The sequence below is a fragment of the Dysidea avara genome, chromosome 4, assembly GCF_963678975.1.
Source record: "Dysidea avara chromosome 4, odDysAvar1.4, whole genome shotgun sequence".
Taxonomy (NCBI): domain Eukaryota; kingdom Metazoa; phylum Porifera; class Demospongiae; order Dictyoceratida; family Dysideidae; genus Dysidea; species Dysidea avara.
This window is the reverse complement of record NC_089275.1, coordinates 38,900,100-38,926,341: the sequence shown is the minus strand read 5'-3', so window position 1 is coordinate 38,926,341 and position 26,242 is coordinate 38,900,100. Positions and strand designations below refer to the sequence as shown.

The window sequence follows — 26,242 nt, the reverse complement described above, 5'->3', positions numbered from 1 at the left end:
CAGTTATGATAACAAAAAGTATGTAGCATTCTCGTCATACATCAAACTTTATAAACTTATGGTTTTTGTGAACATACAAGTCAGTAATTTAGTATCTCAATGGTTTTAAGATTGTAAAAGCGTCATTCTACCTACAATGGTTGCAATGATGTCAATGCCAAACAATTTTACAATCGCCAGGTCTGACAGCATCTTTGCAATGCAGTACTACAACCTTTAGACAATCTAAGTGAAAGTAACCCTCAAGCCCTCCACCACAGACCACCTGATTTCTGGATTGAATGTCATGATTAAAATATACAGACAGCTGAAGGTACAGTTTGTCACTGTGAGACTATAAAGCTTAGCACTCACTACTCATTGTATGTACTGTAGCAGTTAATTTTAGAGTGACTTTTATCATTGAAAAGAACTACAAAATAAGTTGCATGCTATAACATTGGGGTGGTGGTAAATATTCAGTTGTGGTTAAAGGGCACTATATATGGTATTATTGTTTAATAGATATAAAAGCAGTATGCACATGGGGGAATAAATTGCATACATCTACAGTTTTGCCATTATTCAACAAAAATGCGCATGATATATATTAAGAAAGTTGGATTGGCTTTCAATTTTTTCTGTAAAAATTAAGACATTGTCAAAGAAAGTATGATTGCTTCTAATATTATAATTGCTGTGTATACTATGTACAGTGGTAGGTACACACATACGATGTTTTGTCCCTGGATCAGTTGTAAATATTATTCGTGAATATCAAGTGTATGCAAATTGGTTTCTACTTAGTAGGGCTTGATAGCTTATTGTCTGTACTTTTTGAAGTTAACTATTCACCTTGGACACATTGATAAATTCATACAATTGTCTCATTACCATGCAGGTACAAAGAATTAAAGTAGACATGTATGGCCAGCTACGAGTAAACAGCAGATGTTTATGCTCAATCAGCTTGTGGGAAAGACTATATTGCTGTATTTGTTGCCAAGAGATGTTGTCAGTTTATGGTCTGAGGGGGTAACAGTGTGTACACAATCTTAATAGATATGTCATATTGTGCAGGTTGTACACAAGCTGACATGGCTACATGGGTATAAGACTGTGACCACACTGGTAACCACACGAATCACAATCCCTTAGCAACACATGCTTCAATCTAATAAATTAGACAATGGTATGCAGACTTCACTTTGATGTGTGGAGGTCTCTCTTTTAGTTTATAAAGCAGGTCTCTTATCTGTTTACAACCACAATGAGACCCACAGTTGTGCAATTAGCCTCTTGTTGGACAAGTATTGTAACATACCAAGCAAATTAAGAGCAGCATGATTATAATGAAGAAATCCTGCAGCTATTCAAAAGTTTAAACCCATCATCATAACTGGCTAATACATAAAGAAGCAGCTTTCATATTGCTCTGTATACCTATCACCCTATTGACTTTTATCTCACACATCTCTCTACATCCTCAAATACAAAAACTTACAAATCGTTATCACGCTCCATTTTACAATCCATGGCTTGCTGTGACCTCTCAAATCTTAGAACCCCCCCCCCCCCCCCCCCCCCCCCCCGAAAAAAAACAAAACAAAATAAGGCTACTTTTGAGGGTTTGTATTCCATGAACATATAAGGTGATTTAGCTGAAATTTAAAACTGTGAGGTGCTGAAGGTGGCCGGCAGCTGTAATGCAAAAATTGTGTATTTTCAAGTAAGGGGGACCAACAGAGCTATGAAAGCATAAAAAACATGCTTTCTTTCTTCCTGTCAGTATACCATGTGTGGCACACTGGCTTTCTTGGCCACACAATACACTACTGTGTGTCTTGATATCCTGCACATGCATTACAATGTGTAGCTGGTGTTAGAAAATAATTACAACATTTGTTATATTTGACATTAACATTACAGGAAAATTTCTATGGATCAACAGGACTCACTAAACATGCCTGGATATCAAAAGAGGGAAATGAAAAAATGTGAATAACTTATTGTTGTACTAATGTTATTTGCATATAAAATATATTGATTATCAAAACTGAGAAAGGTATATACCAGTACAGCAGTATTTTTCTTGCAACAGCATGTTCACTTTTATAATTCTAAGTTAGGCATATCTAGGCTATCTGGTTTGATAAGGCACACTGCTGCAGAAGTTAGCCCAATCTAGGGGTGTGTGAGGATATTCCCTCCAAATAATTTGAAGGTAAAATAGCTAATTATATATTACGAAGAGTTAATAATAGTATTATTAACTCTTGATATATATGATAAAGAACATTAGTTTCTTTGTAATTACACAGATATTGCTATACTACTGAGTCCATTGGTGTCGTTTTACCTACAGTATCACGGGGAGCCTCTAAGAAACTGTGTTTGTGGTGAACGAATTTTTCAGCATGTTAACTTTTAATGTCAACATTCTCACTCTCTGTATTTAGTCTTCTGTAAGCTTCCTTACTTATTATGATCAGACAAACAGGTTTCTGTAGGACCAGAATTGGTATTCCTAATTATGTATTATGCCAAGTAATTGATGTATAGGTGAAGCTATATAGTAGCTACTCATATCCATCATCAGCCTATGTGTTTAACTGGAACTAAGGGTGTCAATTTAAAGATATGCATATGACATGTTTCAGTCTGGTGTATGATCAGCTTTCCTTCTCAAACAGCTAAGAAAAGGATGCAGTAAGTCTGGACTCATAGAAACCTGTTAATCTTATCATAAGTGATGACCTGTCAGGAGGAAATGACTAAAGGGAGGGAAAATACAGCTGTATCAGGGGGGAGGGGGGGGGGGGGGGGGGAAGTAATGTAAGAATCTCTGTGCTTACTTTGCATCTAGGGGCCATGCCCACTAGATTGTCAGATTGCTTCTGGTGCATTCTCAGGTACAGTGCCTGAGAATAGCATGCCGCTTCAGAAATTTTTGTATTTTAGACTTCTTAGATTGCTTTTGGTACATTCCGAAGTACTTGAGAATAACATGCAGCTTCAGGAAAATTAGCGTTTTAGACTCTCGTACATTGCTTCTGATAGGTACCTGAGAATAATGTGCACTCCAGAAAAATTTAGACTCTGAAAGTTGCTTCTAGTGCTTTCTCCTGTACCTGAGATGCCGCTCCCTGGAATTTAGACTCTCTTAGGTCAACGTTGAAACCGGGTCACTACTGCTGACCCAGATGACCTGCTGACCCAGAATGACCTACTGACCCGGATTTATTAAAGCCGAGACGTGTTTCAGCTAGTCTTGAGCAAACGAGTCTACATTTTGAGCGTTCGATTCGTGTTGAGTAAATATTGCAACTTCAGCCTAGCTGTAGGTTGAAGACCAAAAAAAAAAAAAAAAAAAAAAAGGTCTTCACCTACTGACAATAGCTACCCCTCACCATAGATACCCTCAATTTCGTGCTACATACTACACTTACTAACAAATGAGCGTGGCTGAGCGTATGTTTGTAATGCGATAAGTGGGCATGGCTCACGAAAGAGCTACGCGATAGCGTGTATAAGTTTCCACGTCATCAAACAAACAATTTCGTTTCTCACGTGATCCAATCCAGGTCAGACCCGGATAAATTGTAAACCGGGTCAGACCCGGATGACCCGGAGAAAATGTGACCGGGATAACCCGACCCGGTTTCAACGCTGTCTTAGGTTGCTTCTGATGCATCCTGAGGTATTTTCATTTAAATTATTGCTTAAAATTTAAAGGGGGGAACTCTCCCCTAAATGAAGCCACGCCCATGTAAAGGCTAGAACATGTAAATACAAGGAGTGATATTATAAATACTATACTTTTATTCTTTGAGGTTAGCTGGTCATCTTAGACATGTACAACTCTTAGTTCAAATTTTGCTATAACTGCCTCATTGCCACTGCCACAATTCAAAATCATGACAGCAATAATCATGTTGTAAAATGAGTGTGGAGACAAAGCTGGCTTTCAGGCAATAAGTACTAAAGTAGACATGTACGCCAGCTACGAGTAAATACCAGATGTCCATGGATAACAAAGACATGCTCAATCAGCTCGTGGGAAAGACTATATTGCTGTATGTGTTGCTAAGAGATGTTATCAGTTTATGGTCTGAGGGGTAACCATGTGTACACAACCTTAATAGCTATGTCACATTTTGTCAGTTTATGACATGGTCACATGGCTATAAGACTGTGACCACACTGGTGACCACACAAGACCATAATCTCTTAGCAACACATGCATCAATCAAATAAAAATTATATTCTTAATTAGACAATGGTATACAGACTTTGCTTTGATGTGTGAGGGTCCCTTATTTACACTTTCAGGACTCTTATTGGTAAGACACCTGTTTACAACCACAATGAGATCCAGTTATGAAAATAGCCTCTTGTGGACAATTGGTACTATAAACACCTAGCAAGTGCAACATGATTATATAACCAAGAAATTGTACACAGGTAATCTTTTGAGCCTGTTTCCTGTAGCTATTCATAGGGATTAAAGCATCATCGTAGCTGGCTAGTACTTAAATACACATTCATCAAGTTAACAAACCATTGTCATGCCCCATCTTGCAAACTCCATGGCCCATCATGCCCTATAAAGTCTTTAGGAAAAGAGCTTGCTGAAATGCTGAAATACTGCATTTAAAGTACAGGTATGTCATTACACAGTAATTTTCAGCGTGTGTAAACATGTGACGGACAGTGGAAGGTGCTTGGCTATCGTTGATGACAAAGAAGAACATAACAGTGAAGAGACAGACATTTGTAGTAGCAAGAAACCAGACACCATCATGAAAGATGGGAGGATAAAGAGGCCATTTCTCGCAAGAAGCTTAACCTATCAATGAATAAATACGTACCACTTGCTGACACTATCGGTGACCCAGCTGGTGAAGAACACAGCAATGTACACTCATCTACTAGCAAGTAGACAGCTTGTTGTATCACAATGTGAATTCAATACTCCATCCAGAGGGCGATATTAATTACAAATGGACTTTGAAATGGGTCAATTATCACCACTGTTAAATTTTCGTCCATTTGAATCTTGATCTGTCCAACCCAGGTCTCACCTCCACTGATTTGAAGCTGCCATTTTGAATGCAGTGCCACAATGCCGTGGCTTATACTTATAATAGGCAATATTCACAAAGCACAGTGGCTAATACCAAACACTTGAAGTGATTGCAGTCTTCCCTTTGATATATCAATGTCTACGTATATACAGGTCTTTCACAGCAAAGCCCTGCACTGAATTTTACTGAAATTATACTAAAACATTCAGATGCAATACTATAAAGCAGTATGTATTGAAAGGACAATACAAGCATAGGGTCAATGAAGCTTGTGTTACTGACCATCTTTATAAAGATCATATCTCTATAAAGGCACATTAAATTCCCCATTTATACCCTGTCTAAAGCAGCTACCTGCCTTTTTTAAAGCAGCTACCTGCCTTTTTTAAAGCAGCTACCTGCCTTTTTTAAGGCAAAAAAGTTTGGTCCATAGGTGACCGGCTTAGATTCCAGTGTAGTAGCTAACTACTGACTTCCAAAAAGCCATTACATATGTAGGATATTGTACATGGTAACAATGCATACATAATAATAGGAAGAAAGTTTTTTAAACATTAGGAAATTGGTATTAATAGCTTTACTTGACCTATACAACCATCCACATACATATGGGGAGCAAGATAATTGCATAAAATTTAAATGGTCTTTATTAAGAGGCGGTCTTTGCTAGGAGGTGGTCTTATAAAGAGGTTACCACTAGGTAGAATTATCTAATGTGCCATTCCATTTTAACCTATTTTATGTACACAACCTAACTTTTAAAATAACTGCTGTAATATACAATGTGTCATAGACAAACTGTACCTTAAGCTGTCAGCACACTGTACTGTATACCTTGGCACTCAGCTTTTGTAGTGCATTGCAAAGTTGCTGTCAGACCATCAGGTACTTCAGAAGTCATTACTGTGTTTCTTTAGTATTTGCTTCTTTACCAACACATTGAGTTCCAGTAACGCATAGTCAAATAATCACTAATTACTCCTACACAGCCAGCTTGTATCATTATTCATAAGTTGTGCTACACACAGTAGGGCAAGATGTCAAGACATAGCAATATAGTGTGCGAGTGTGCGTACACACCACATTCCTTAGCAGTACAAATAACCCACAAGCTAATCAAGTTATGGTCACATGACTACTTCAATTTTAATATTTTATGCTTAGTGACTTTGGTTTTCATGACACTGGGCAATTAGTCCAGCATACTGGATCCAGTCACAGTTAACAGATTCTGTGAACAGCAGAAATGCAATGTGCTGTTATGGTGCTGTATCATTAGACTACATCATTACAGATTACATCATGGTGCTGTTTTGTGTCAAGGATGGTGTAATAATCGTGTTAATTACCTCCATGAGCAGACTGAGGCAAAGATTGTATTGGTAATGTCCTGGTGATGTATTTGAAACATCATTGAAGGTCTCCTTCCGTTTCACAAATCCATAGCGAACCACATTCTTTTCTTTACCAGCGCTTATAAGAGCTCTGTATGGGGGAACAAAGAGCTTATGTCCATTGCACTTTAAAACATTCATTATGATCTAGATTCAGCTTTTTATAACATAAGTTTCTGAATTGCTGTTTGTTTTGTCATAGAGTGCGTGAAGCAATCCGATTGGCTCTGCCAACATTCCAGCAGTGTTCACGGATTGTGTACAACAGTGACCAGACGGTTTACTTGCCACCCCCACACAAACTGTCTGGCACACAAGACTATCATACAATGTGAAAGTTACTCTGATTGCTTTTGATGTGAAGATCAAAGTAATAACAGTTATGATGAGGCATAACAACAATTATGGTTATGTGGCCTATAATGTTAAAAGGTTACTTACTAACCACAAAGATTAAGGGTGCACGCTGTCAGGCTCAGCCTCATAGGATGATAAACATTTGTGTGCACACCTGATATATTTTCCAAAGCCATGTCATGACAGGCTGTGACACATGAACAAAAAAATCATGTCTACCTACAGTAAATAAGATTTCTTACACAAAGAGTCATAACAAGAGTTCATAATAACATACTAAGGAGAGCACCTAGCCCAGGAAGTTTATGACATAGTGACAAGGCCTTGTGACTTTTGAAAATCATTAGCACTGCCTCACTAATTACATATGAAACTAGGATACAGTATTAGCCACTTTGCGGTTTTGTTATATGGTAATGAACTTCCCTCTCAGGTATACTCAAAGGTAAATTTATATGCCGATGATGTATCACGTACTTTATTGTCACACATGGTTTGAAGCTGACTGTTTTGTGTTGCAACTGAACCTAGTGATGGGCATACTTTTGGCAGACGGAGTTTAATTTAATGTACGTGGTTTTCTAAGAATTCCCACTAAAGGGAGCCCTATTGGTTCAAATACTGCATTGAATCCGTTCCTATTAACGAAATATCTCACTGTAATGATATCTCTGATGGCCATCAAACTCATGGAGTTTAAGCATGAGACACATACATCATACTGCAAGTGTATAGGATAACTATTTTTGATATGTTTCATTGTGCAAAAATGGTGGGTTAGTCAGGCCTTGAAACACTAAATAAGTTGACATGGCCCTAACTTTGCTACTAAAGCTAATACTTTTTACAGAATAATTATGAAGTAGATATTGTGCTGGTACCACTTTACAAACTAGAACGGCTGTTTGTTTGACCAGCAGTTCGTCTGTTTTATTGGACTATTATTAAACATATACTAGTTGTAAGAAAGTAAGTTTATGGTGAATTCGAGGTAAGAGGGAATGAAGCATTTGCCGCATTGAACTCACCATAAACTTATCATCTACAGACAGTGAAAGACATCATGTGTAACAGGCAAACGTCAATTAACTAGCATTAGGGCTAGGGTCAGGTTTAGCCTTGGTTTCTTCTCCTTTGTGAATTTAATAGAGATAACTTTGGGTTCACATTTATAAGGCAGAAACTAAGGAGAAGGGTGGCTGGCAGTGCCATGATAGCTACAGTGGTAATGAGTATGATGAGTAAGAGTTCTGGATTCGATGCCCAAAGCAGACTACTCTGGTGTATTTTATTTTTTCTTTAATACTTTGGATTTTTGTCTAAGTTTATCACCAGTTCTATATATAAAACCTGCAAACAATTAATGGTCACTGTATAACTCTCTGCCCACAGTGAATCCTACCCCTTGAATTTTAAGTCTAGGGAGTGGCTAGTACTAAGCATAAAGTTTACTTCTTCCACTCTTGAACGAACTTCCTGTTCAGTCAAATGTAATTCCACCCCTAATGATTTTTGTAATATCTCTCAAAAAAGACGTCAAACTGACAGCACTGAGTAACGATCAGCAATAAATGTGAATGAGCTTGACAATAATACAATAATAAACTTACAATAACCATATTCACGAATGGTCCAGCGAGGAATGATCACCTTGTAACAATGTAGCCGACTGTAGCGAGCCCCTCAGTGCCGTTTCAATCTGAATGATGAAATCATTAGTATACATAGTCATAGAGAAACGGACGAACTCGGAAGTATTAGCACGCTTTTCAACAGGGTATATTATATGCAAACTCTTGGTCACAGAGTCAATCTTGTGTGCTGTGCAGTGTCTGAACCACGTAGCTTGTGCACAGCGTTAATCTGACACGTATCTGCGTGCTTCGTATTGCAGTACACGCTGCTATATATCTGTACGTAGCTAGCTATTTCACTTGACTTGAGCTGTTGTGAATTAAAGGTAAGACGAGTGTGTGGGTTCTTTGCTTGTAGCTATACATTAAGTTATTTACACTAATAGCTAGGCTACGTAATCTCTTACAATTGCTACCGTATGCTTATCAGTCGATTTCAGCTTGGACAAATGTCATCACTGGAGGACTACTATCCTAGCATCATCAGGTTATTGGATGTACAAGTGATTGGTCCTTACCTGGTGAAACGAGGAGTCCTCAGCAGCCAAGACTACTATGACAATTATGTTGGACCACTTCAGAAAGGAGAGACCAGCAACTACAAGTTGTCATTGAAATTGACCAATAAGTGTTTGAAGAAGCCGAAGGACTTCCTTGAAGCACTGGAAGAATCACTCAACAGCACAAACCATGCTGATCATCAGGAACTGTTGGAAACATTGTCAGCTGTGGGTAATGATAGTGTAAATGTGAGTGGCTAGCTAGAGCTGCTTTCTTATCCGCAATATTTTGCATGTAGGCAGGCGGTCATTGTTTGTGGCTATTCATTATTGAATAAAAGGCTCCAAATCATATATCCCATCTATAGCTAAGTCATTTCACTGTCTTTGTTGAGCAGCAAGAAATGTTCAGTTTCAGGCTGTGCTATGAAATGACAGCATCTAAATGTGATTACTATAGCTATAGCTAGGATGCTTGACAGGAGGAAACTTTGACGAATTTGTTATGATAGGATTTTGGCAAGGCAAATTTGCTGTAAGCTAATTGTACTGGACAAAGTTTTTTAGTTTGGCGAAACACCGATAGCTATCATTCACCAAATTTGCCGAACTTTCCTCTTCCTACTACACATGATGAAATTTGAGCAGAGTGAAATGTCATAGCTAGCTACAAAAGAGTTCTATAATAGAGTTATTTATTACATACCTACTGAAGGTTGTAGCTACAGGGATTTGTTACTTCTTGCAAAATTGGAGAGAAAAATGTGAAGAGTATAATTTGGCATCTTATGTGTTGACTATAGCCACAAAAATGCATAGTCGACTTACTAGTTGTTTACTAATACCATTCCTAATATGGACAACAACATTCTCTGGTTAAGTAAGGAAGGTATGTGATGCTTTGTAGATAGCTATTCTCCATAGAATGTTGTGAATAAAGCTGGCTTGCAAATGTATGGTCATTAGGCTGTATGTTCTTTGTGTTAGGACTACTGGACTCATGTTTTCTGTTTTGTCTTTTAAGCAAATATTCAGACAACTGGTTGAAGTTACGTACACATACACATACATATATTGCTACACTTAATGTGGAATATACAAGTGCTCGTCTGGCCTTACCACATTTTTTACCCACACAGAAAACAAAGTGGTCTGACCACATAAAACTACAATGCACTTGTCACCTTTACCCAGCTGTAGTTGTTGTGTATCAGCTACCGATGGATGTAGTGGCAAAACAGATATACTTCAGCTGCTTAGTTTTGCTGACTTGGATGCTCATTAGAATGCATGGAACTTCCCCTAGCATATAATATTTTTTTGCATAAATGTTAAGCCTCTTGGTAAGGTAACCATCACACACCGGAAATCCACTGTTGATCATTAGAAGAAACTGGACTGATCTTGATTTAAACTTAGTGATGGTGCTAACTACTATGTGCTTCTTTTGCACATATTTCAATACTGATTAGCAAACAATACTAGCCAAGCAATAATGGTAATTGTGTGCAACCCTTAAGTTGAAAGATCTCCCTACATATTTGACATTCAGTGTAGCAATAAAACAAAAACAAACAAACAAAAACATGGTTCCATCACTCCATTCCACTAGTCCCATTCTGTTATTGCATATATGTATACAGTCTTAGGTGTTTATCAAAATTCTGGACTCTTTGTCTTAAACACCAAAGGTGTGAGTTAGCTAATTGTATTAACAACTATTTGCCGAGACAGAAGCTTATCATGCATATATTCATATACCACAATAATTCCCTTAGCCACATCATAAGAATTGTTATTTTAGCAAGTCACGTTTACTCACACATAAACAGGACGTTATACTAATTTAATTAAGTATATAAAGCCTCGTTAATGAACTCTCATAATATTATATGACTAACAGCCCATTCAACCTTCTTATGGGTTCCTCTAATGACCTCCATGCTCATATAGTAATCAATACACTACTCTTGTGGCATATAAAGTTGTACTGTTCAGTATAGTTATATAAAGGTTGAATATGAAGGGATGGCTGTGTGGCTACCCCCTTAGGCACTTTGCTAGATTGCAAGTTGTCTAGCAATCAAACTATCACCTCACCACCTACATAGGCTAATAGCTTTAGTAGCTCATTCTAAGAAAGGGTTGAGATCTGCTTTTAATCACCTCCGCAGGCCAAGAAAAAGAATTTGGTCCATAGAGCTGCCCATAAAGTGAAGAAGAGAGTGTTTGCCAAGCAGGTAAAGTAACTATATGTATGCTCGGAATTTATAATGCAGTTATCAAGATCATGTATTATGCAACTACTAGCATCATGTATGTCACAGCAACTCTTTAGCATTACAAGCTTCTAATCTTGATGTCTAAACAAAAGACCAGAAACATTTGAGGCCAGCATTTGCATGTATTTACAATGCCAGTATTTGTATATTTCATTGGAATTTACTTCATACCTTCATGTTGTACCCTCCTTGATGGTTTCTTTAGTGCATTGGGTGTTAATACAGTAGGTTGCAAAATAAAGTTTATGTTTTGTAATTGTAATTACAGTGTGACTACTAAGTAATTACGCTTGTTTGTACTGTAATTACATTTTGACCGTAATCCATAATTATGCAAAAAAGTGGTTTATCACCAGCCATATTTACAATATATTCATAATTACCAATAGAGTACAATTCGTAATTACGCTTTTGTAATTACGCTACTACAACATAATTACAATTACAAAATGTAAACTTTTTTTTTGAAGCCTACTGTATTTTAGATTCAGTATTTATTTAAAAGGCCAGCATTTATTTCTGTTATTATACCCTCTACTTCAGCTACTAAACAGGACCTAGACTTTACATGAGACTGGGTGTAATTTGAGGCAATACAACTAGTTAATTAAAAACTATTTTGCATAAATTTGTGCTTCAGGTTTATGAGTGTTACAGGTATTTGGTGTATTTTTATCATAGAGCTCTGTTGCAGACATTCACATATCACAGAACAACACAAGGAGTGATCACTCAATGACGCGACACTACAGTAACACTGATGTTAAAAATTCTGACGAGATCACACAGGATAAATCAGCAGAGGTAGTACATATAACCAGTGTATAGTTGTGTAAAGTGAATAATTGAGAGGCAGAATATTTTCAAACTTTGCATAAAATAGTAATGGTAGAGAGGACCCTCTTGAAGGATACCCATAAAGCACAGATGTGCCAGTGCTGTGAGCAGCGTAGGTGGTCCTAAAAGAGACCAGGGGATGGAGCACCGGTCCTCCTGGTTAAAAAAATGTTTGGGGAAATGTTGCAGCATAAGTTGGAATTGTTAGGTTTGCTTTTAAGCATCAATTTTAGCCATTTTAAGTTGGGGGTTTCACCCCAGACTTTCTGGTAAATCAGACTGTGTCTCTACCTTTATGTCAACTCTAGAATAGCCATTGGTGGTATTACTGTATGTTATCCTAGGTATTACCTATACTAGGATCACTTAAGGTAATACCATAAGACATCCAGTGCTAGGATTTTTCAGTGGATAAACAACCCTGAAAGAACGATGTAATAATCACCAAGGAATAGCCTGGGTGATTATTACATCATTCCTGAGAGGTGTTTATCTATCCTAGCATTGCATGTCTTCTTTATTTAGACAATGGCCTCTGTAACTGGAATTTTCTTAGTATTCCACAAACTGTGTAAATTGCTTGTCAAAATTTGTGGCTAGGTGTCTTATCCAGTAAGTACATCTGTGTATAGGTCTCTTACCAGAATTCAAACCCTGCATACTTTGCAAATATCTAGGCATTCTCCAAATTCCATTGTCTAAAATCACTCACAATTCCAAACTATCTCATTTCAGCCTATTAGATATGCTCGCTATTAATTTTGCTACTTATAGCCTCCATGTTTACAATAATAACTTTTGGCTTATACATATGAGTATCTGTTTAAACAAGTTGTTGTGCTACTTCTAAAAACCAGCAGCTAACTAATTCATAACAAACTATGTATTGCTATGCTATTATTTTAGCTATAATAGGTTTTTGGTTTTGCAATAATACATCGATTAATTAAGTTATTGTAATTTTGGATTTCATAATTTATGAAAGTTTTGTAATTCTTCAATCTTCAATTACATTGCTATGCACTGTTAAGGAAGCGCTTGTTAAACAAACCGTTTTTAACAACATATTACACACAGAAGTATCTTCTAAACTGTTTCTATAGTTTGACTATTGTGTTTTTTCCCACAAATTCTCTCAATAAAGCCTCAAAACTACCTTTCATTTTTGTTAGGGGACATGTCCCCTTTCAACTTGAAGGGATAGGCTATTCCTGGTAGTCTACGAGATCTGCACTATTGTTTTTCAGTTGTTAAATGCCTGTAGAACCTGAAGGGAAGGTAATTCACAAAGTCTGAGGAGAGTTGCCACATCCATATATCGACCACCAGAAAGAAACCACCTCAAAGCAAAGTTCACCTGTTTTGAAGTTTAATACAGACTTCCTTTTGCTTTTACTTTTTAAAATGCTTTGACAATTAACGATTTTGCTCACGTGAGCGCATATGGACAAACACAGGTAGGTAGATAGGTAGGTTACTCACGTACTCACGTCACGCACACACACACACACGCATGCACGCACGCACGCACGCACGCACACACGCACGCACACACACACGCGCACGCACACACACACATACGCACACACACATACGCACACACACACATACGCACACACTTTGCTGGCCGCGGGGGGTTTAAAAACAATGTTGATAATTAAATTTTCTAATAAAACAGTCATAGCCGTAGTGATTGCTGTACTTAATTTTTGAGTTACTGACTGACTGTTCTATTAGAGTATGCCATTTTTCTTTTGTATGTGTTTTCACAGGCAAGAATAAATAGTATGGCATAATTCTGTCCATTATGCTAGATGCTTCAAGCACCAATAGTGATAAAGCATTATCTGCAGGTGCCTAATATGATTTTGCCTTGTTGCGACTGAGCTCTAGAGATGCACAAAGATCATTTTTAGTTCCTGTATAATACACACTTGTCTGCCACTTGACTACATAACACGTTATTGTGTGTCTTCATTATTAAGTAATGGAATGAGGCTTTTGTAGCTTTTTGATGATGGTTGTCTCTAAATATGATAACTGTTTATTAAAAGTATTGTCTAATTGTATGCAGACACTTGATGGGCCTGTCATAAACTGTCAGATAACTTTATAAGCTTGCTGTCACAATCATTAATTTTAAACATTGCATTTATCAATGACATTCAGCCTAGAAAATGATCAATAGCTACTGTTTACAAAATCTCATGCTTACAATAAACTTGTTGGCATTATACTGTATGTCAAGTCAGTATATACATTTAATTGTTTAGCTACACACTGGATGGTCTTTTAAACCACTGAATGCTTCAAACTCTTCTCTGGATTTACCACCTACCCATTCAGATTGTGTGAGTTTTACATTACTGTACTGAATGTATGAGCATGAAGATGTGTAGGATGCATGAATGTACATGTGTACCATATAGTCTGGTAGTTTGATACACGCACACATACATTTCATAGGTAATTACTATACAGTCCTTGGGGGCCAAAAAGACCCAGCATTTAGACAAAGCACTGTAACTTCTGCTGCAGTAATGTGGGTAATAAGCCATTGTGTCAGGGGTGGAGAACAGTACTCAAAAGTGGGGGGCAAGTCATGTGGGTTGGTTGTAAGTTACAAAATGTTTTAAAATCATTAACCGTACCTTAGTGTGTTTTGCACTCTAGCATGCAAAGCGTGCCAATACTAAGGGGTCTGGAGGCATGCCCCCACAGAAAAATTTTGAGATTTGGATGTTTTGAGATTGAATCTGAGAGCATTTTCAGTGGAACATGTGTACTTGAATAGGATACTCCTATGCAATGACTATCATTGAGACACTGTACATCAGTAAATGAAGACATTTCAGATAGACTCATGCTGTTGATTATATACATATAGATATAAGGGTTGTAGTGAACACATATTAAATTAATTGCATATAGCAGGGCAAACTTATAATGATTCCGCTGAATGTTCTATTAGAGTAGTTAGGTGACTGCTCTATTAGAGTATATCGATCTCATGCACTCCCAGTACTGATTCATGCAGTGTTCCATGCTTGCATAACCTTTAGCACAAATCCCAGTAAATAAAGGCAAAGTAAGTTAACTAATGACTAAAGTAGTTGCTTTACTTTGGCAACTGGGAATTGGAAAAAGTGAGGTGGCAGCTGCCCCTCTCTGCCCCCCCCCCCCCCCCCCCCCCATTTCTCCACTTTTGTGGGTGATGCAGTTGGAAAATCTTCCACAGCAACTTCTGCCAATAGCAAAATCAACTGTGCAGCATGATCAGTTTTTGAAAATCCTTTTGATACTGTGGCAAGTACAATAATAGTACATCCTGAGACCATCTACATAGCAGAATGTTTTCATAGTCACTTCCTCTTTGCAAATTACTGCAGAAATTTGGTTCCTTTCACAAAGCAATTTTGGTGCAACATGCAGCCTCCTTTTCTAAGGTAATAGACAGTATATTTTGTGGGTAGCATGCATTCCAACATGAACATGTTGCTCATTAAATCACTTGCTTAATTCAATTTGTTCAATTGCTGCTGACTCCTGTATAACTGATGGCTTATGTTTTATTTCAGTTGGCAGAGTTATCTTAATGTATTCTGACTTGTATTAGAGTAAGTGAACGCTCTATTAGAGTATCTCAACTTCATTTCTGTAAAGTGGTGCAAACTACCAATCAAGGGTTGTAATATAAATGTTTATAAGTTGCAGTAGTACTTCGTAGTGCATTCATTATGTTTGCTTTCTTTTGGGTATGTGCATTGCACAATGTTTGAGAATCATCATATTGTGGCGGTACAATGCTTTCGCTATACCTGTGGGTTGAGCTACAGTAGTCACCTTCACATATCCATCAGTTCTGCTTGCAACACTGTTAGGCTCTTCTTCCTGTAGATCAGTGACTGCCTGTTAATCAGACTCTTAGACTAGTTCTTGATTACTATATAAATGGTTAATCATTGGAATATAGGTTAAAATTGCAATGTTCATGGTAGTCATTCACCAACTTTGTCTTCTGCAGCTCTGAGACGCATAAGGATTTACCAGTGGAGAATCTCTTGTTCATTGTGGTCCTGGTTTTAGTATAATTATGCTTATAGAGTTAGCAATTCTGCTTTCCATTGTGTCATAAGTGTTGAGTCACAAAATTTCCTGCCAGTCCATATTTTGATAATGGATGGTATGGCTGGACATGATGGTGTGTGATTCTATTACCTTCCATGAATGTGGAAACCCTGAGGAAGAATATGTAATGGAGCTGACAGCAACTCCTGCATACACTGTCGTAATTATATGACTTGTTACCTGGTAATTTTAGGTGCAGTTTCCAAAACCTATAATAGGAATTGTCTATACTTTGTAAACCTCTTCATGCTTAATAGTTGTATCATTTGGTTTAAAGGGAGTAGCCAGCTTTCACTGTTGACATCCTAGCTAGTCTATATACAGTGTGCTTAATCTATGCCACTAATAGTCCAGCAAATTTATGTCCCTGGTGGAATAGCCAAAACAAATGTGTACTTGGAGTGTTTTGATGGTAGGATTTGGCATGCATTGTGATGTACAATCCAAATATATGCTCAAAATTTTCACCTGTTATGCTCTTCAGTGTTTCTATTATGCTTGCATTATGCTCCAACATTTCTTACAATTATCATGGAACATTTTAATTATTAGAGAGCACTGATCTAAGGAGCTATATACAGTGCGTATTGTAGTTCCATTTTCCACTGATTGCTCTATTAGGGAATATCGATCTATTTTCAAGGAATTAATCTCCATAGTTTGAAGTATCGATATTAATGCTAGTTATGCTGGCATAGCACTCTAGCCTACTATGCCTTTTATTATGCTGACATATTTGATGTGGGTCTAATGACCTTTATCAGGCATTTTCTGTTGGTAGTTCTTGTTCCTTCCTTCTGTTCCCATCCCATTTCCTATAATGCTACTTACCAACCACAAATTTGTTCCAAACCTGTTATTCTAGTGTATGTGGCTTTCAAACAGTTTCAACAGTTACAGGTTTTTGCCAGTCATTGCAACTCAGCCATACACTTGGCTGGCAGGTGCTCAAATTTTACAAAAAAAAACCTGTTATTCTAGTGTATGTGGCTTTCAAACATGTCATATAGCACTATCAAGATTAAACTCACTACTGGCATGGCCTATCATCCAGCATTGTTATAAAAGTTGTCTTTTATCATGTAGTAAAATCAGAAATTTTGATTACCACAGAATCCTGAAATTCTCAATCGGTTCCTTCATCAGGTTGAATTGATGTAGCCTACAATTGAGCATTTTCTTGTGTTCTATACTTGCTAAGAAGCTGTACCACATGTTGTACTCTAACTGACGTGCAATCACAACTACATGTACATATTATGGGTGTGAATATGCATCCATGTAGTGTCTTCCTTAGTTTCACACGGCAGATGATTTGGTTGTGTCAGTGGTAGCTTTGCTACTAGACTGAATCGGTGTTATTTCACAAGCTATTATTGGTGATGATTTTTGGTCCAACGTAGCACAGTTAGAGCATGTTTTATTTTGCATTGATCCTGATTTGTAGTCATTCTGAGGATTAAATATCTGTCTTTTCTTAAACTACACAAGTACAAGGAAACACTAAAAAAACTTTAAGATTGAGTGAGGATCATAGCAGTAAATGTAAAGAACAAGAGAGTTAGCCTACAGCTGCAGTTGCATGTATACTAGTACACATTCATTTACTGTCTATAGTTCAGTCATATAACTTGCTATAACCATGACTGAAGTAGGGATTAAATGCCCACTATAGTCGGTACGCATTCACCTGAGCCCCCGCCAAATATAGTAATATCAAAGAGGTGAACATGTGTTCACTCCCAATGGTTTTGTACTGGAACAAGCATGTTTTCATGTTATAAACATGTTTGCGTGCCCGAATCGTCCATACTAAATGTATGGGTATTAAATGGATGGGATATTATTAAAGCCTCATAACTCACTTGTTCTTGCCCGCATCAAAGTGCTTTTTTGAGTAACAGTTCCGATGTTTAAAGAGCTTCACAGTGCCACCAAATGCTTGGACAGCTGGCCCAAGTAACAAGAGTTATTAACAAGAAATGAGGCTCAGGTGAATGCAAACAGACTATAGTGTAGAGCTGCAGATATGTATAGGTGAGCTTTCATGTTTATTTGCTATTATCCTAGTTCCCTACAAGATTTTAAAATTATTTTTTCTCATAATTATTGGTTTATTTACTTATTTTGTAATATAACTATGACTGGTGAATTTGTGTATACTGCATCAAAGGAAGAATGACACCAGAAATATAAACAACTTTTGCATCTGAACATGTTCCCCGACTATCAATTACTGAAATCCGCAGTGGCTATTTCCAGCTGTTCTGTCTATTACAATAAAAAGTGCTATGCAAATAATCCAGTTATAACAGACATAATGGACAATTCCCAGTATTAACACAGTGACGGATCTATAAATTTTTAGAGAGGGGTTTCAGATTCAGGAAGTTTTCAATAACTGTGATCCCAGACTGTCCAGCTGGGGTGAATGCTTCCTTGATAGCTTAGTGGCCAATAGCTACATAGATCCATGGCATAAACTAGCTAGCAATGAATCAGTAAAAATCACTCCACAGCATTGTTTTACAGGTGAATCTTGAATGTTTTGAAGCAAAGTTGCTTTGCACTCATTAAAATGATAATTATTTTCAGAGATGCTTAACACGCCTAAACACCGTGATGGCATTTTCAGTGATTTCAAAGGCAAAGTACGAAGTTTGGCCAGTAGAAAAAATCCCAATATAATACATGGTGATTTTATCACCCATAAGAATCGTAAGGGACGTGTGCAGTATTTTCAGAGGGGTGAAACCATTGCAACCCCCCTGTATCCACCACTGTAACATGTAAGCCATAATGTACTACCTGCAAATCAACACCTTTGTGGTAGTAGAGAAACCAGAGATGCACATAAAGAAGACAAAGGTACATGCACTGTAGCAGCTGTGATGAATGACAATGTACATATTGGCCTATGTGTAACATTGAACAGTGAAGAAACCAAGCCTGTAGCCTTAACCATATTCAAGGCTATAAAGACATCAATTGGGTAGTCAGTTAGTCAGTAGAAAACTGGTTGGATAATTGGAAAAAAAGTTCAATAAAGAAAGCATTTAGGGTCACTCTGAAGGTACTTTTGGGCTTGATTATGCCTCTTACCAATACTGCCAGGCTATCATGAACGAAAGCTGAGACTGGTGTTTGGCCAGCAAAATGTAAAACAGTACAAACCTTCATTGCTCCTACAATACAGTACCGTTGTACAGTACTGTTGTACTGTATCATTATGTTGCTATCAACTGTATCATTTTATAGTAAAAATAAGAGCTATTTGCTATTTGTTTAACATGTGAATATAAATAGCTAGACTCTATGGTATGCAAGAAGTGATATATGCCTAATACTATCTTTACAGCAACCACCTCTTCGGTTAACTGGGTCACTGAAACATCTTAATAGAAGCCTTGGAAATGTAAGTAGGTTTTTCATGTATGTTAAATTAGAGTAGAGTCAGTATTTGACGGTATTTTGTCATTTTAGTCTGTTAGTCACATTGAGCAGTGCAATGGTTCAGTATCGCTTCCATCATCACTAACTTGTTTACCAAGACAACACAGATCCGGATCATTATCTATTCCTTTAAGCTACAGCACCACAGCTAAAACAGAGACAGAACTTTATCAACAGTCAAAATTAGAAATTGAAAGGCTTAAAGAAAGGAACAAATTCCAAGAAGAAGTTTTAAAGAAGTTGCAATCAGAATGTGATGAGTTAAAAAGTCAAGTTAAGGAGCTGGAACGTCTTAAGGAAAGGGAAGGGTTGCAAAAAGAAATGATTGAGAAATTTAAAAGTGAAAACAAGCAACTAAATGAACACACAACTGAGCTTAAGGTAGAGGTTGCTACTTTGAATGAAAAACTGTCAAATACAAAGGAAAATGAAGAACAATCCAAAGCTGCAAGAAATGAACTTGAGAAGTGCTTGCAAAGTTTACAAAGCAAAGTAGAAACCATGACAGTTCAAGTGGAGAGTGCTGATGTGAAGTTGAATTCAAAGCAAGAGAAGATTGAACATGTTGAAGCACAGAACAGAGACTTGAGAAAACAAATAACTGAACTAAAACAAAAACTAACACAACAGCAAACACAAGCAAGAATTGACCATAGCAAACATCAAAAAGAAATTGAAAAGTATCAACAAAGATGTGAGCAGATGGAAAATCAAGTACAGGAAAAAGATAACAAACTGAGCAATATTGAAGGAAAGATGGAAAACACATCAGAGAATTTGAAACAAATACAAGAAATACTTGCCAATTTGAATGAAAAGGAGGAGATAGATGATCCACCTTCACTACATAAACAAGATTCCGGAAAAGTTGCAGAAGTGATCGTCAGAAAAAATGGTGTTGAGTACTCCGAACAACAGCTGGTATTGGAATGTTCAAAGCAGGACCTGGTGGATATTATTGAGGCATATATTGAACAGATTGAAGAACTCCACCACAAAGTACACTTGTACCAGTGTGAGATCAGGAAATTGAAATTAAAACTGAAGAGTCTTGTGTAACATGTAGTATATAAATACGTATATATATACAAGCTTATGGCTTAATGCACCAAGTACGTAATTATGTGTGTATTGCTTGACATTTTAAGTGGTTGCAACTCCAAGTTTAAACATACGTTATAACATTGATTAAAGTTAATGTAGTATGTTTTGATGTGTGCATGTTTTATAAAATATATTGTCTGTACAAATGCAAGTCATGGAGCCACAGTGGTTACTCCTAGGCCATTTTTTTGGATGCACAATTGCAAATTAATATTCTTGTTCATGTACATGTGAGATTCTGAAGAAGGCACACAAAGCAATTGATCAACTGCACAAATGTATATAATTATCTTGCATTCAATCAAAATGCTGACCTGGATCAAGATTAGCTATGATAATGGTAACAAATCACTGTTTGGAAAGTAAATATGATGATTTTAAGTGAATCTTGTTGATTTCTGGGTTGAGAGTAGGCCGGCTGAATCAAATATGATTAAATTTTCCTAAAATACTTTAGGAACTTCCCAAAATGTTCACCTATGTATTATGCTCTCTGTGTTCCCATTATGCTCCTAGGTTAACAACATTTCTTACAATAATCTTGGAACATTTTAATCAGTGCATGAATACTCTATAAGAGTATTTTACTACAAAGTGACAGAGTTCCATCAGAGAATAACATTACTCTAAGGAACTATGTGCAATGTATTTGAGTGCTCTATTGCAGTTTGCATTTTCTACTGACTGCTCTATTTCAAGGATACATAGTTTGAAATACCCAGCTAGCGTTATGCTGGAATTGCACTCTGGCCTATTATGTGTTTAATGTGCTGGCATACTTGACGCAGTCCTAGTTGGGAGGCCTAGAGCCTTAACATCTCAACATTGTATATGAGTAGTTTTATGTAAGTCTCCCTCAATTTTATGCATGCAGTCAGTTAGAGAAATGCCAGTGATAATTACACACCAATCATTAAAATTTGTGCCCAGAGTGTTGTGTACAATTGCATATGTGTATATATACCCTATAAGTGATATGGTGATATTAAACGGGTGGGTAGTGAGTCCCCATACAGATAAATAGTGGCATATATGTGACTGGGCTTGCAAAAATAGGGCATGTGGGCACACGATTTTTGCCTATTTTTTCAAACTTTTGCTATTCATAACTTTTGTACCATTACACTATGGTTATGCAACATTTAGCTCTTAGTAGACTTTATGATGCATATTACAGAATACAAATATTCTGTTCCAGTAGTGAGATATGACCTGTAGTGTGATTGTGCCCACATGCTCTATTTTCACAGGCCTGGTCACATATTTGATTTGATTACAGCCGTACATTTGTAATTTTGTATTGTTGAGTTTTGCCAGTTACGTAAATTACCTGCTTTTTTAGTTGTAGAGTTTGTGAGACTGGCTTCATGGATCTAGCTTAGCAAGTTGTTATATGTCATAATCACAATAAAAGTCTACCTCATAATATACTCAGGCCAAAACTTTATAGTTCTGGATGATTTGCAGTCTGATATGTTTTTATGAACCTCAAAGAGTGACACAGCAGGTAATAACTGTAACAGTTTACTGTGGCACATATATTGTATGCAATCATAGTGGGTAGGTATAGTCATACACTTTCCATTGCATTAGTTTTTATAAAGCCAGCATTTTGCATAAGCACAAACTATAGTACAAAAGTATATATTATATATATATATAAGTGAGCTTGATATTTCAGGAATAAAAGTTTATTCAGATGACATTGTTTTAATACATGTTGAAACATTTTCACAGAGTGTTCCTGTGTGTATACACAGTAGCTATACAAATCAAAACCAGAAATAATGTAAGAATACCAAAATAATATAATGAAATACTTTTAAGACTTGGCAGTAAACAGTTGCAAACAGTGGATGAGAAAATGGTGTCTAGAGAATCTGGGGACACTATAGTAAGGTCACCTTATTAACAAATGGCTGAAAACTAAACCATGTGCTTACTTCATTGTCATTTAAAAATACATGATTTTCATTTGGTTGATATATAGACAGTACATAGCTATAACTGTGCTATAAATTCAGAATTATACTGGTATGACTTTTATGGCAACATTTGTACATGCTTTAGCACAGGTCACTAATTGCTGAAATAGTATAATTATGATGATAGTTATATATATACACAGGCATGAGTGCTTTGCCTGATATATATATATGTACATGTAATAGTTATACCACGGGCACGAGTGCTTTGCCTGATATATACGCATGTGAGTGCGTATATACAGGCAAAGCACGAGTGCCCGTGGTATAACTAATATGTTCTACTTTAGCATGTAGACCCACGTAATTGGCAAAATCTTTCGTTGCTATATTCTTCTGGAACCAAGTAAGCTGTGCTTGTGGGATTGAATTTGCCAAACAAACTGTGATTGTGGGATTCAATTTTAATACATCAAACAGTAGTTTGATTATATTTTTGCTAATATAGAGACTAGTGTTAATTGAGTTACTTTAATTTCTACATTTGTAAAAATAAAAACAAACTAGTGCTGATGTATTAAAATTGAATCCCACAATCACAGGTTGTTTGGCAGAATTCACTCCTACAATCACAGCTTGCTTGATTCCCTATATAAGAGAAGAGGATAACAGCATAACATCAAAGAAATCTGATGATTTCTGGATATAGTGTGCACTCCTATTAGGTGTGCAATGTCTCAAGTTAACAAGATATACACACTGGTGGCAGTGCATATATCTCGTTAAGGCAGTGTGTAATGAGATATACGCACTGCCTTAAGGAGATATATGTACTGCCTTAATGAGATATATGCACTGGTAGCAGTGTGTATATCTCGTTAACATTTTGAATCAGTGCGATATGTGATATATATGCACTGGCTTTCCTTTGATCTGAGGTGTGAAGTGGTACATATATATATATATAAAGGAATGCTGAATGACCTTTTAACAAGCTTTGTGGATAATTATATAAATAGGCCAAACATGGACAATAGAAGAACTTAATTATCTGTAGAGCTTAATCTGAAAGTAAAAGGTCGAATTCTCTTCTGCATGAAAGCACGATGTGTAACTATGTATGCATAATGGTCTGTAATTGCAAAGCTAATGTGAATCTAGCTAGCCTGGTCTCTAATTCTCCATCCGTCAAATACAGAGGACACACACACACATAACACAATACGTTGCACCCAGCACACACATACACATGCATGCCCACACACATACAAGCGTGCATGCACACACATACAATAATAAGAGGGTTGTGTTATGGGATCTATACATACATATGTGCAACAAAAGAATGCCTACTGTCCTACTGTAACTACATAGCTACTGTCCTACATAGCTACATAGCTACTGTCCTACATAGCTAATTAAGGATGTGTCATTTAATGCCATAATGAATATCAAATTTGTAAAGAAATCTTACTAAAATGAAGCTGTGAAAGTAATAATTCACTTTTCTACACTGAATAGGTTATGCCATAAAATCATTTTGGCTATCTGCTATCTATGAAAATGGGTAAGCATTAGTATAATGGAATGAAAAGTAACTTTGTGACATTTATATAACTGTACTTATTTATGATATAATACTACATCTTAGCATCTCTCAGTCTACAATATGATGCTGTTTGCTACAAAAGTACCACCTTAATAATCCAACATATATTCTTTTTATCTGCCCTGTACATTATAGCTATGCCACATAGCTACATGGCATGACACATTCTGCTAGAACTGAAAACAGAAGTATGGTATTACAAGTGTAGATGATTACCAGCAAATGACAAGTTTCCAGTAATATTATCTCATATGATAGTAACAATTGTGAAAACTGAAAACTGTGTAGTTCGATACACATATCTATATGTGTGGATGTGTACGTGCATCTGTATGTGTGAAAGTGTATGAGTATATGTGTGGCTGGAGTACCCCTCCAGGTTTAATGCATGGTTATGCCCAGTTGCTGTTGTTTCCTTGAGCAAGAAACTATACTTGCATTGTTCCTCAACCCCAATCTGGTAACTGGGGAAGCAACCCACCCAGCTTTAACACCAATGGGCACTTGGTGTTAACCGTAGGAAAGTTGTGTGTGTGTGTGTGTGCGTGCACATGAGGCAGCATAGCCAAGTGGTTAGGGCATCGGCCTGGTAATCGAAAGGTCCCAGGTTCGATTCCCGGTTGAGCCACTTTGGTGTTGTTGTTGTTTCCTTGAGCAAGAAACTTTATTCACATTGCTCCAGTCTACCCAGCTGTTTAAATGGGGACCTGGTGGCCTGGTGTCAACTGGGGAAGCAGCCCACCCAGCTGTAACATCAATGGGTACCTGGTATTAACTGGGGAAGCAAATGCCCAACTGTCCTTGTCTCGCTTAGTGGTGTTGGGGTCGTTGTGGAACTTTAGGTTCCGCGACCTCTCTCCAAGAGACCTGGACAGTCCTCCTGCAGGTTACTAGCCCTGCCCCAGGAGGATTTGCCTGCACAAGGCTCAAGTGTCTGAGTGGTGCACAGGCATCCCAGTGCTGGTTCACTGGGCAGCAATAGCTATGCTTTGCATAGCTGCCGGAGGCTTTGCTTGCTTTTGCTTTGCGTGCACATGCAACACACACACACACATATACACACACATGCACTGTCTATGTGATAGCGTGCACTGTGATTTTAGATTTCATTTCATATTATATATAAACATAGTTATTGTTTGTTGTAGCTATGTATCTATGGTGTGTATTGTGTAACTACACCTCTGTGTGTGTGTGAGTGAATGGTTGTATAGGTTTATACCATCCCTAGGGTTTCCACTCAATGTGGGAAGATTTATTTCTTTCACACAGACTGATCATTTGGATAAAGCAAACAAGTGTTAATTTATTGTTGGATTGTTTGTAGCATTAAAATCAGCATAATTTAGCATACGTTAATATCGAAAAGGTGGTCACATGACCAAAGATCCCATACTGGCAGTGGAATAGGAAGATGCCTTCATTCAGTGTTTCTGATACTTTTCACACAGAATCACTTTTAAGATAAAACAAATAAGTTCTAATTTTTTTATAACTCTGCCTATTGTTTTCTGTATGTACACTGTGTAAATATCCATAAGTGGTCACATGGTTAACCAATCCCACAACAGCTTTATTGGATGTGTTCATACATCTTATAGCTTTACAAGATGTAGAAGCTTTCATTTAGGTAAGAAATACACTTAGATCACCTGATTTTGGACTTGACTGGCCAATGTAGCTGCATTGGGATTGGGTCACGTGACCACTTATGGACATTTTTATGCTGATATCAAATGAACAGTCAAATAATAAATTAACACTGTCTGAAAGGTCAGTCTGACAAAAAGAAGCATCTTTGTATCATACTTAATCGTTATTAGATGATCATGTGATGCTACGTAGTCCGGCGTACCATATCCGGAAGTTAATTAAACGATCACACACGTGATCCGTTTGCATCAACTCCTGCACCAATAAAACTGTTAAGAACACTACAGTTAATGCGAAAAT

The 26,242-nt window shown here is 37.1% G+C and overlaps 1 protein-coding gene across 3 annotated transcripts; it reads left to right on the top strand.

Moving 5' to 3' along the window:
• The first annotated feature begins 8,625 nt into the window (after positions 1-8,625).
• On the top strand, positions 8,626-20,989 carry LOC136252068 (putative leucine-rich repeat-containing protein DDB_G0290503). Of its 3 annotated transcripts, none has more exons than XM_066044423.1 (7): positions 8,626-8,777; positions 8,882-9,200; positions 11,126-11,191; positions 11,915-12,037; positions 14,344-14,421; positions 19,557-19,613; positions 19,682-20,989. In XM_066044423.1, exons 2-7 carry the CDS (start codon positions 8,901-8,903, stop codon positions 20,708-20,710), a joined length of 1,653 nt encoding a protein of 550 aa, XP_065900495.1. In that variant the 5' UTR covers positions 8,626-8,777; positions 8,882-8,900; the 3' UTR covers positions 20,711-20,989. The 3 variants fall into 3 exon arrangements, with proteins under 3 accessions (XP_065900495.1, XP_065900496.1, XP_065900494.1); XM_066044424.1 differs by having other exon boundaries at positions 8,629-8,777; positions 8,892-9,200; XM_066044422.1 differs by lacking the exon at positions 8,626-8,777 and having other exon boundaries at positions 8,846-9,200.
• Positions 20,990-26,242: the final 5,253 nt, after the last annotated feature.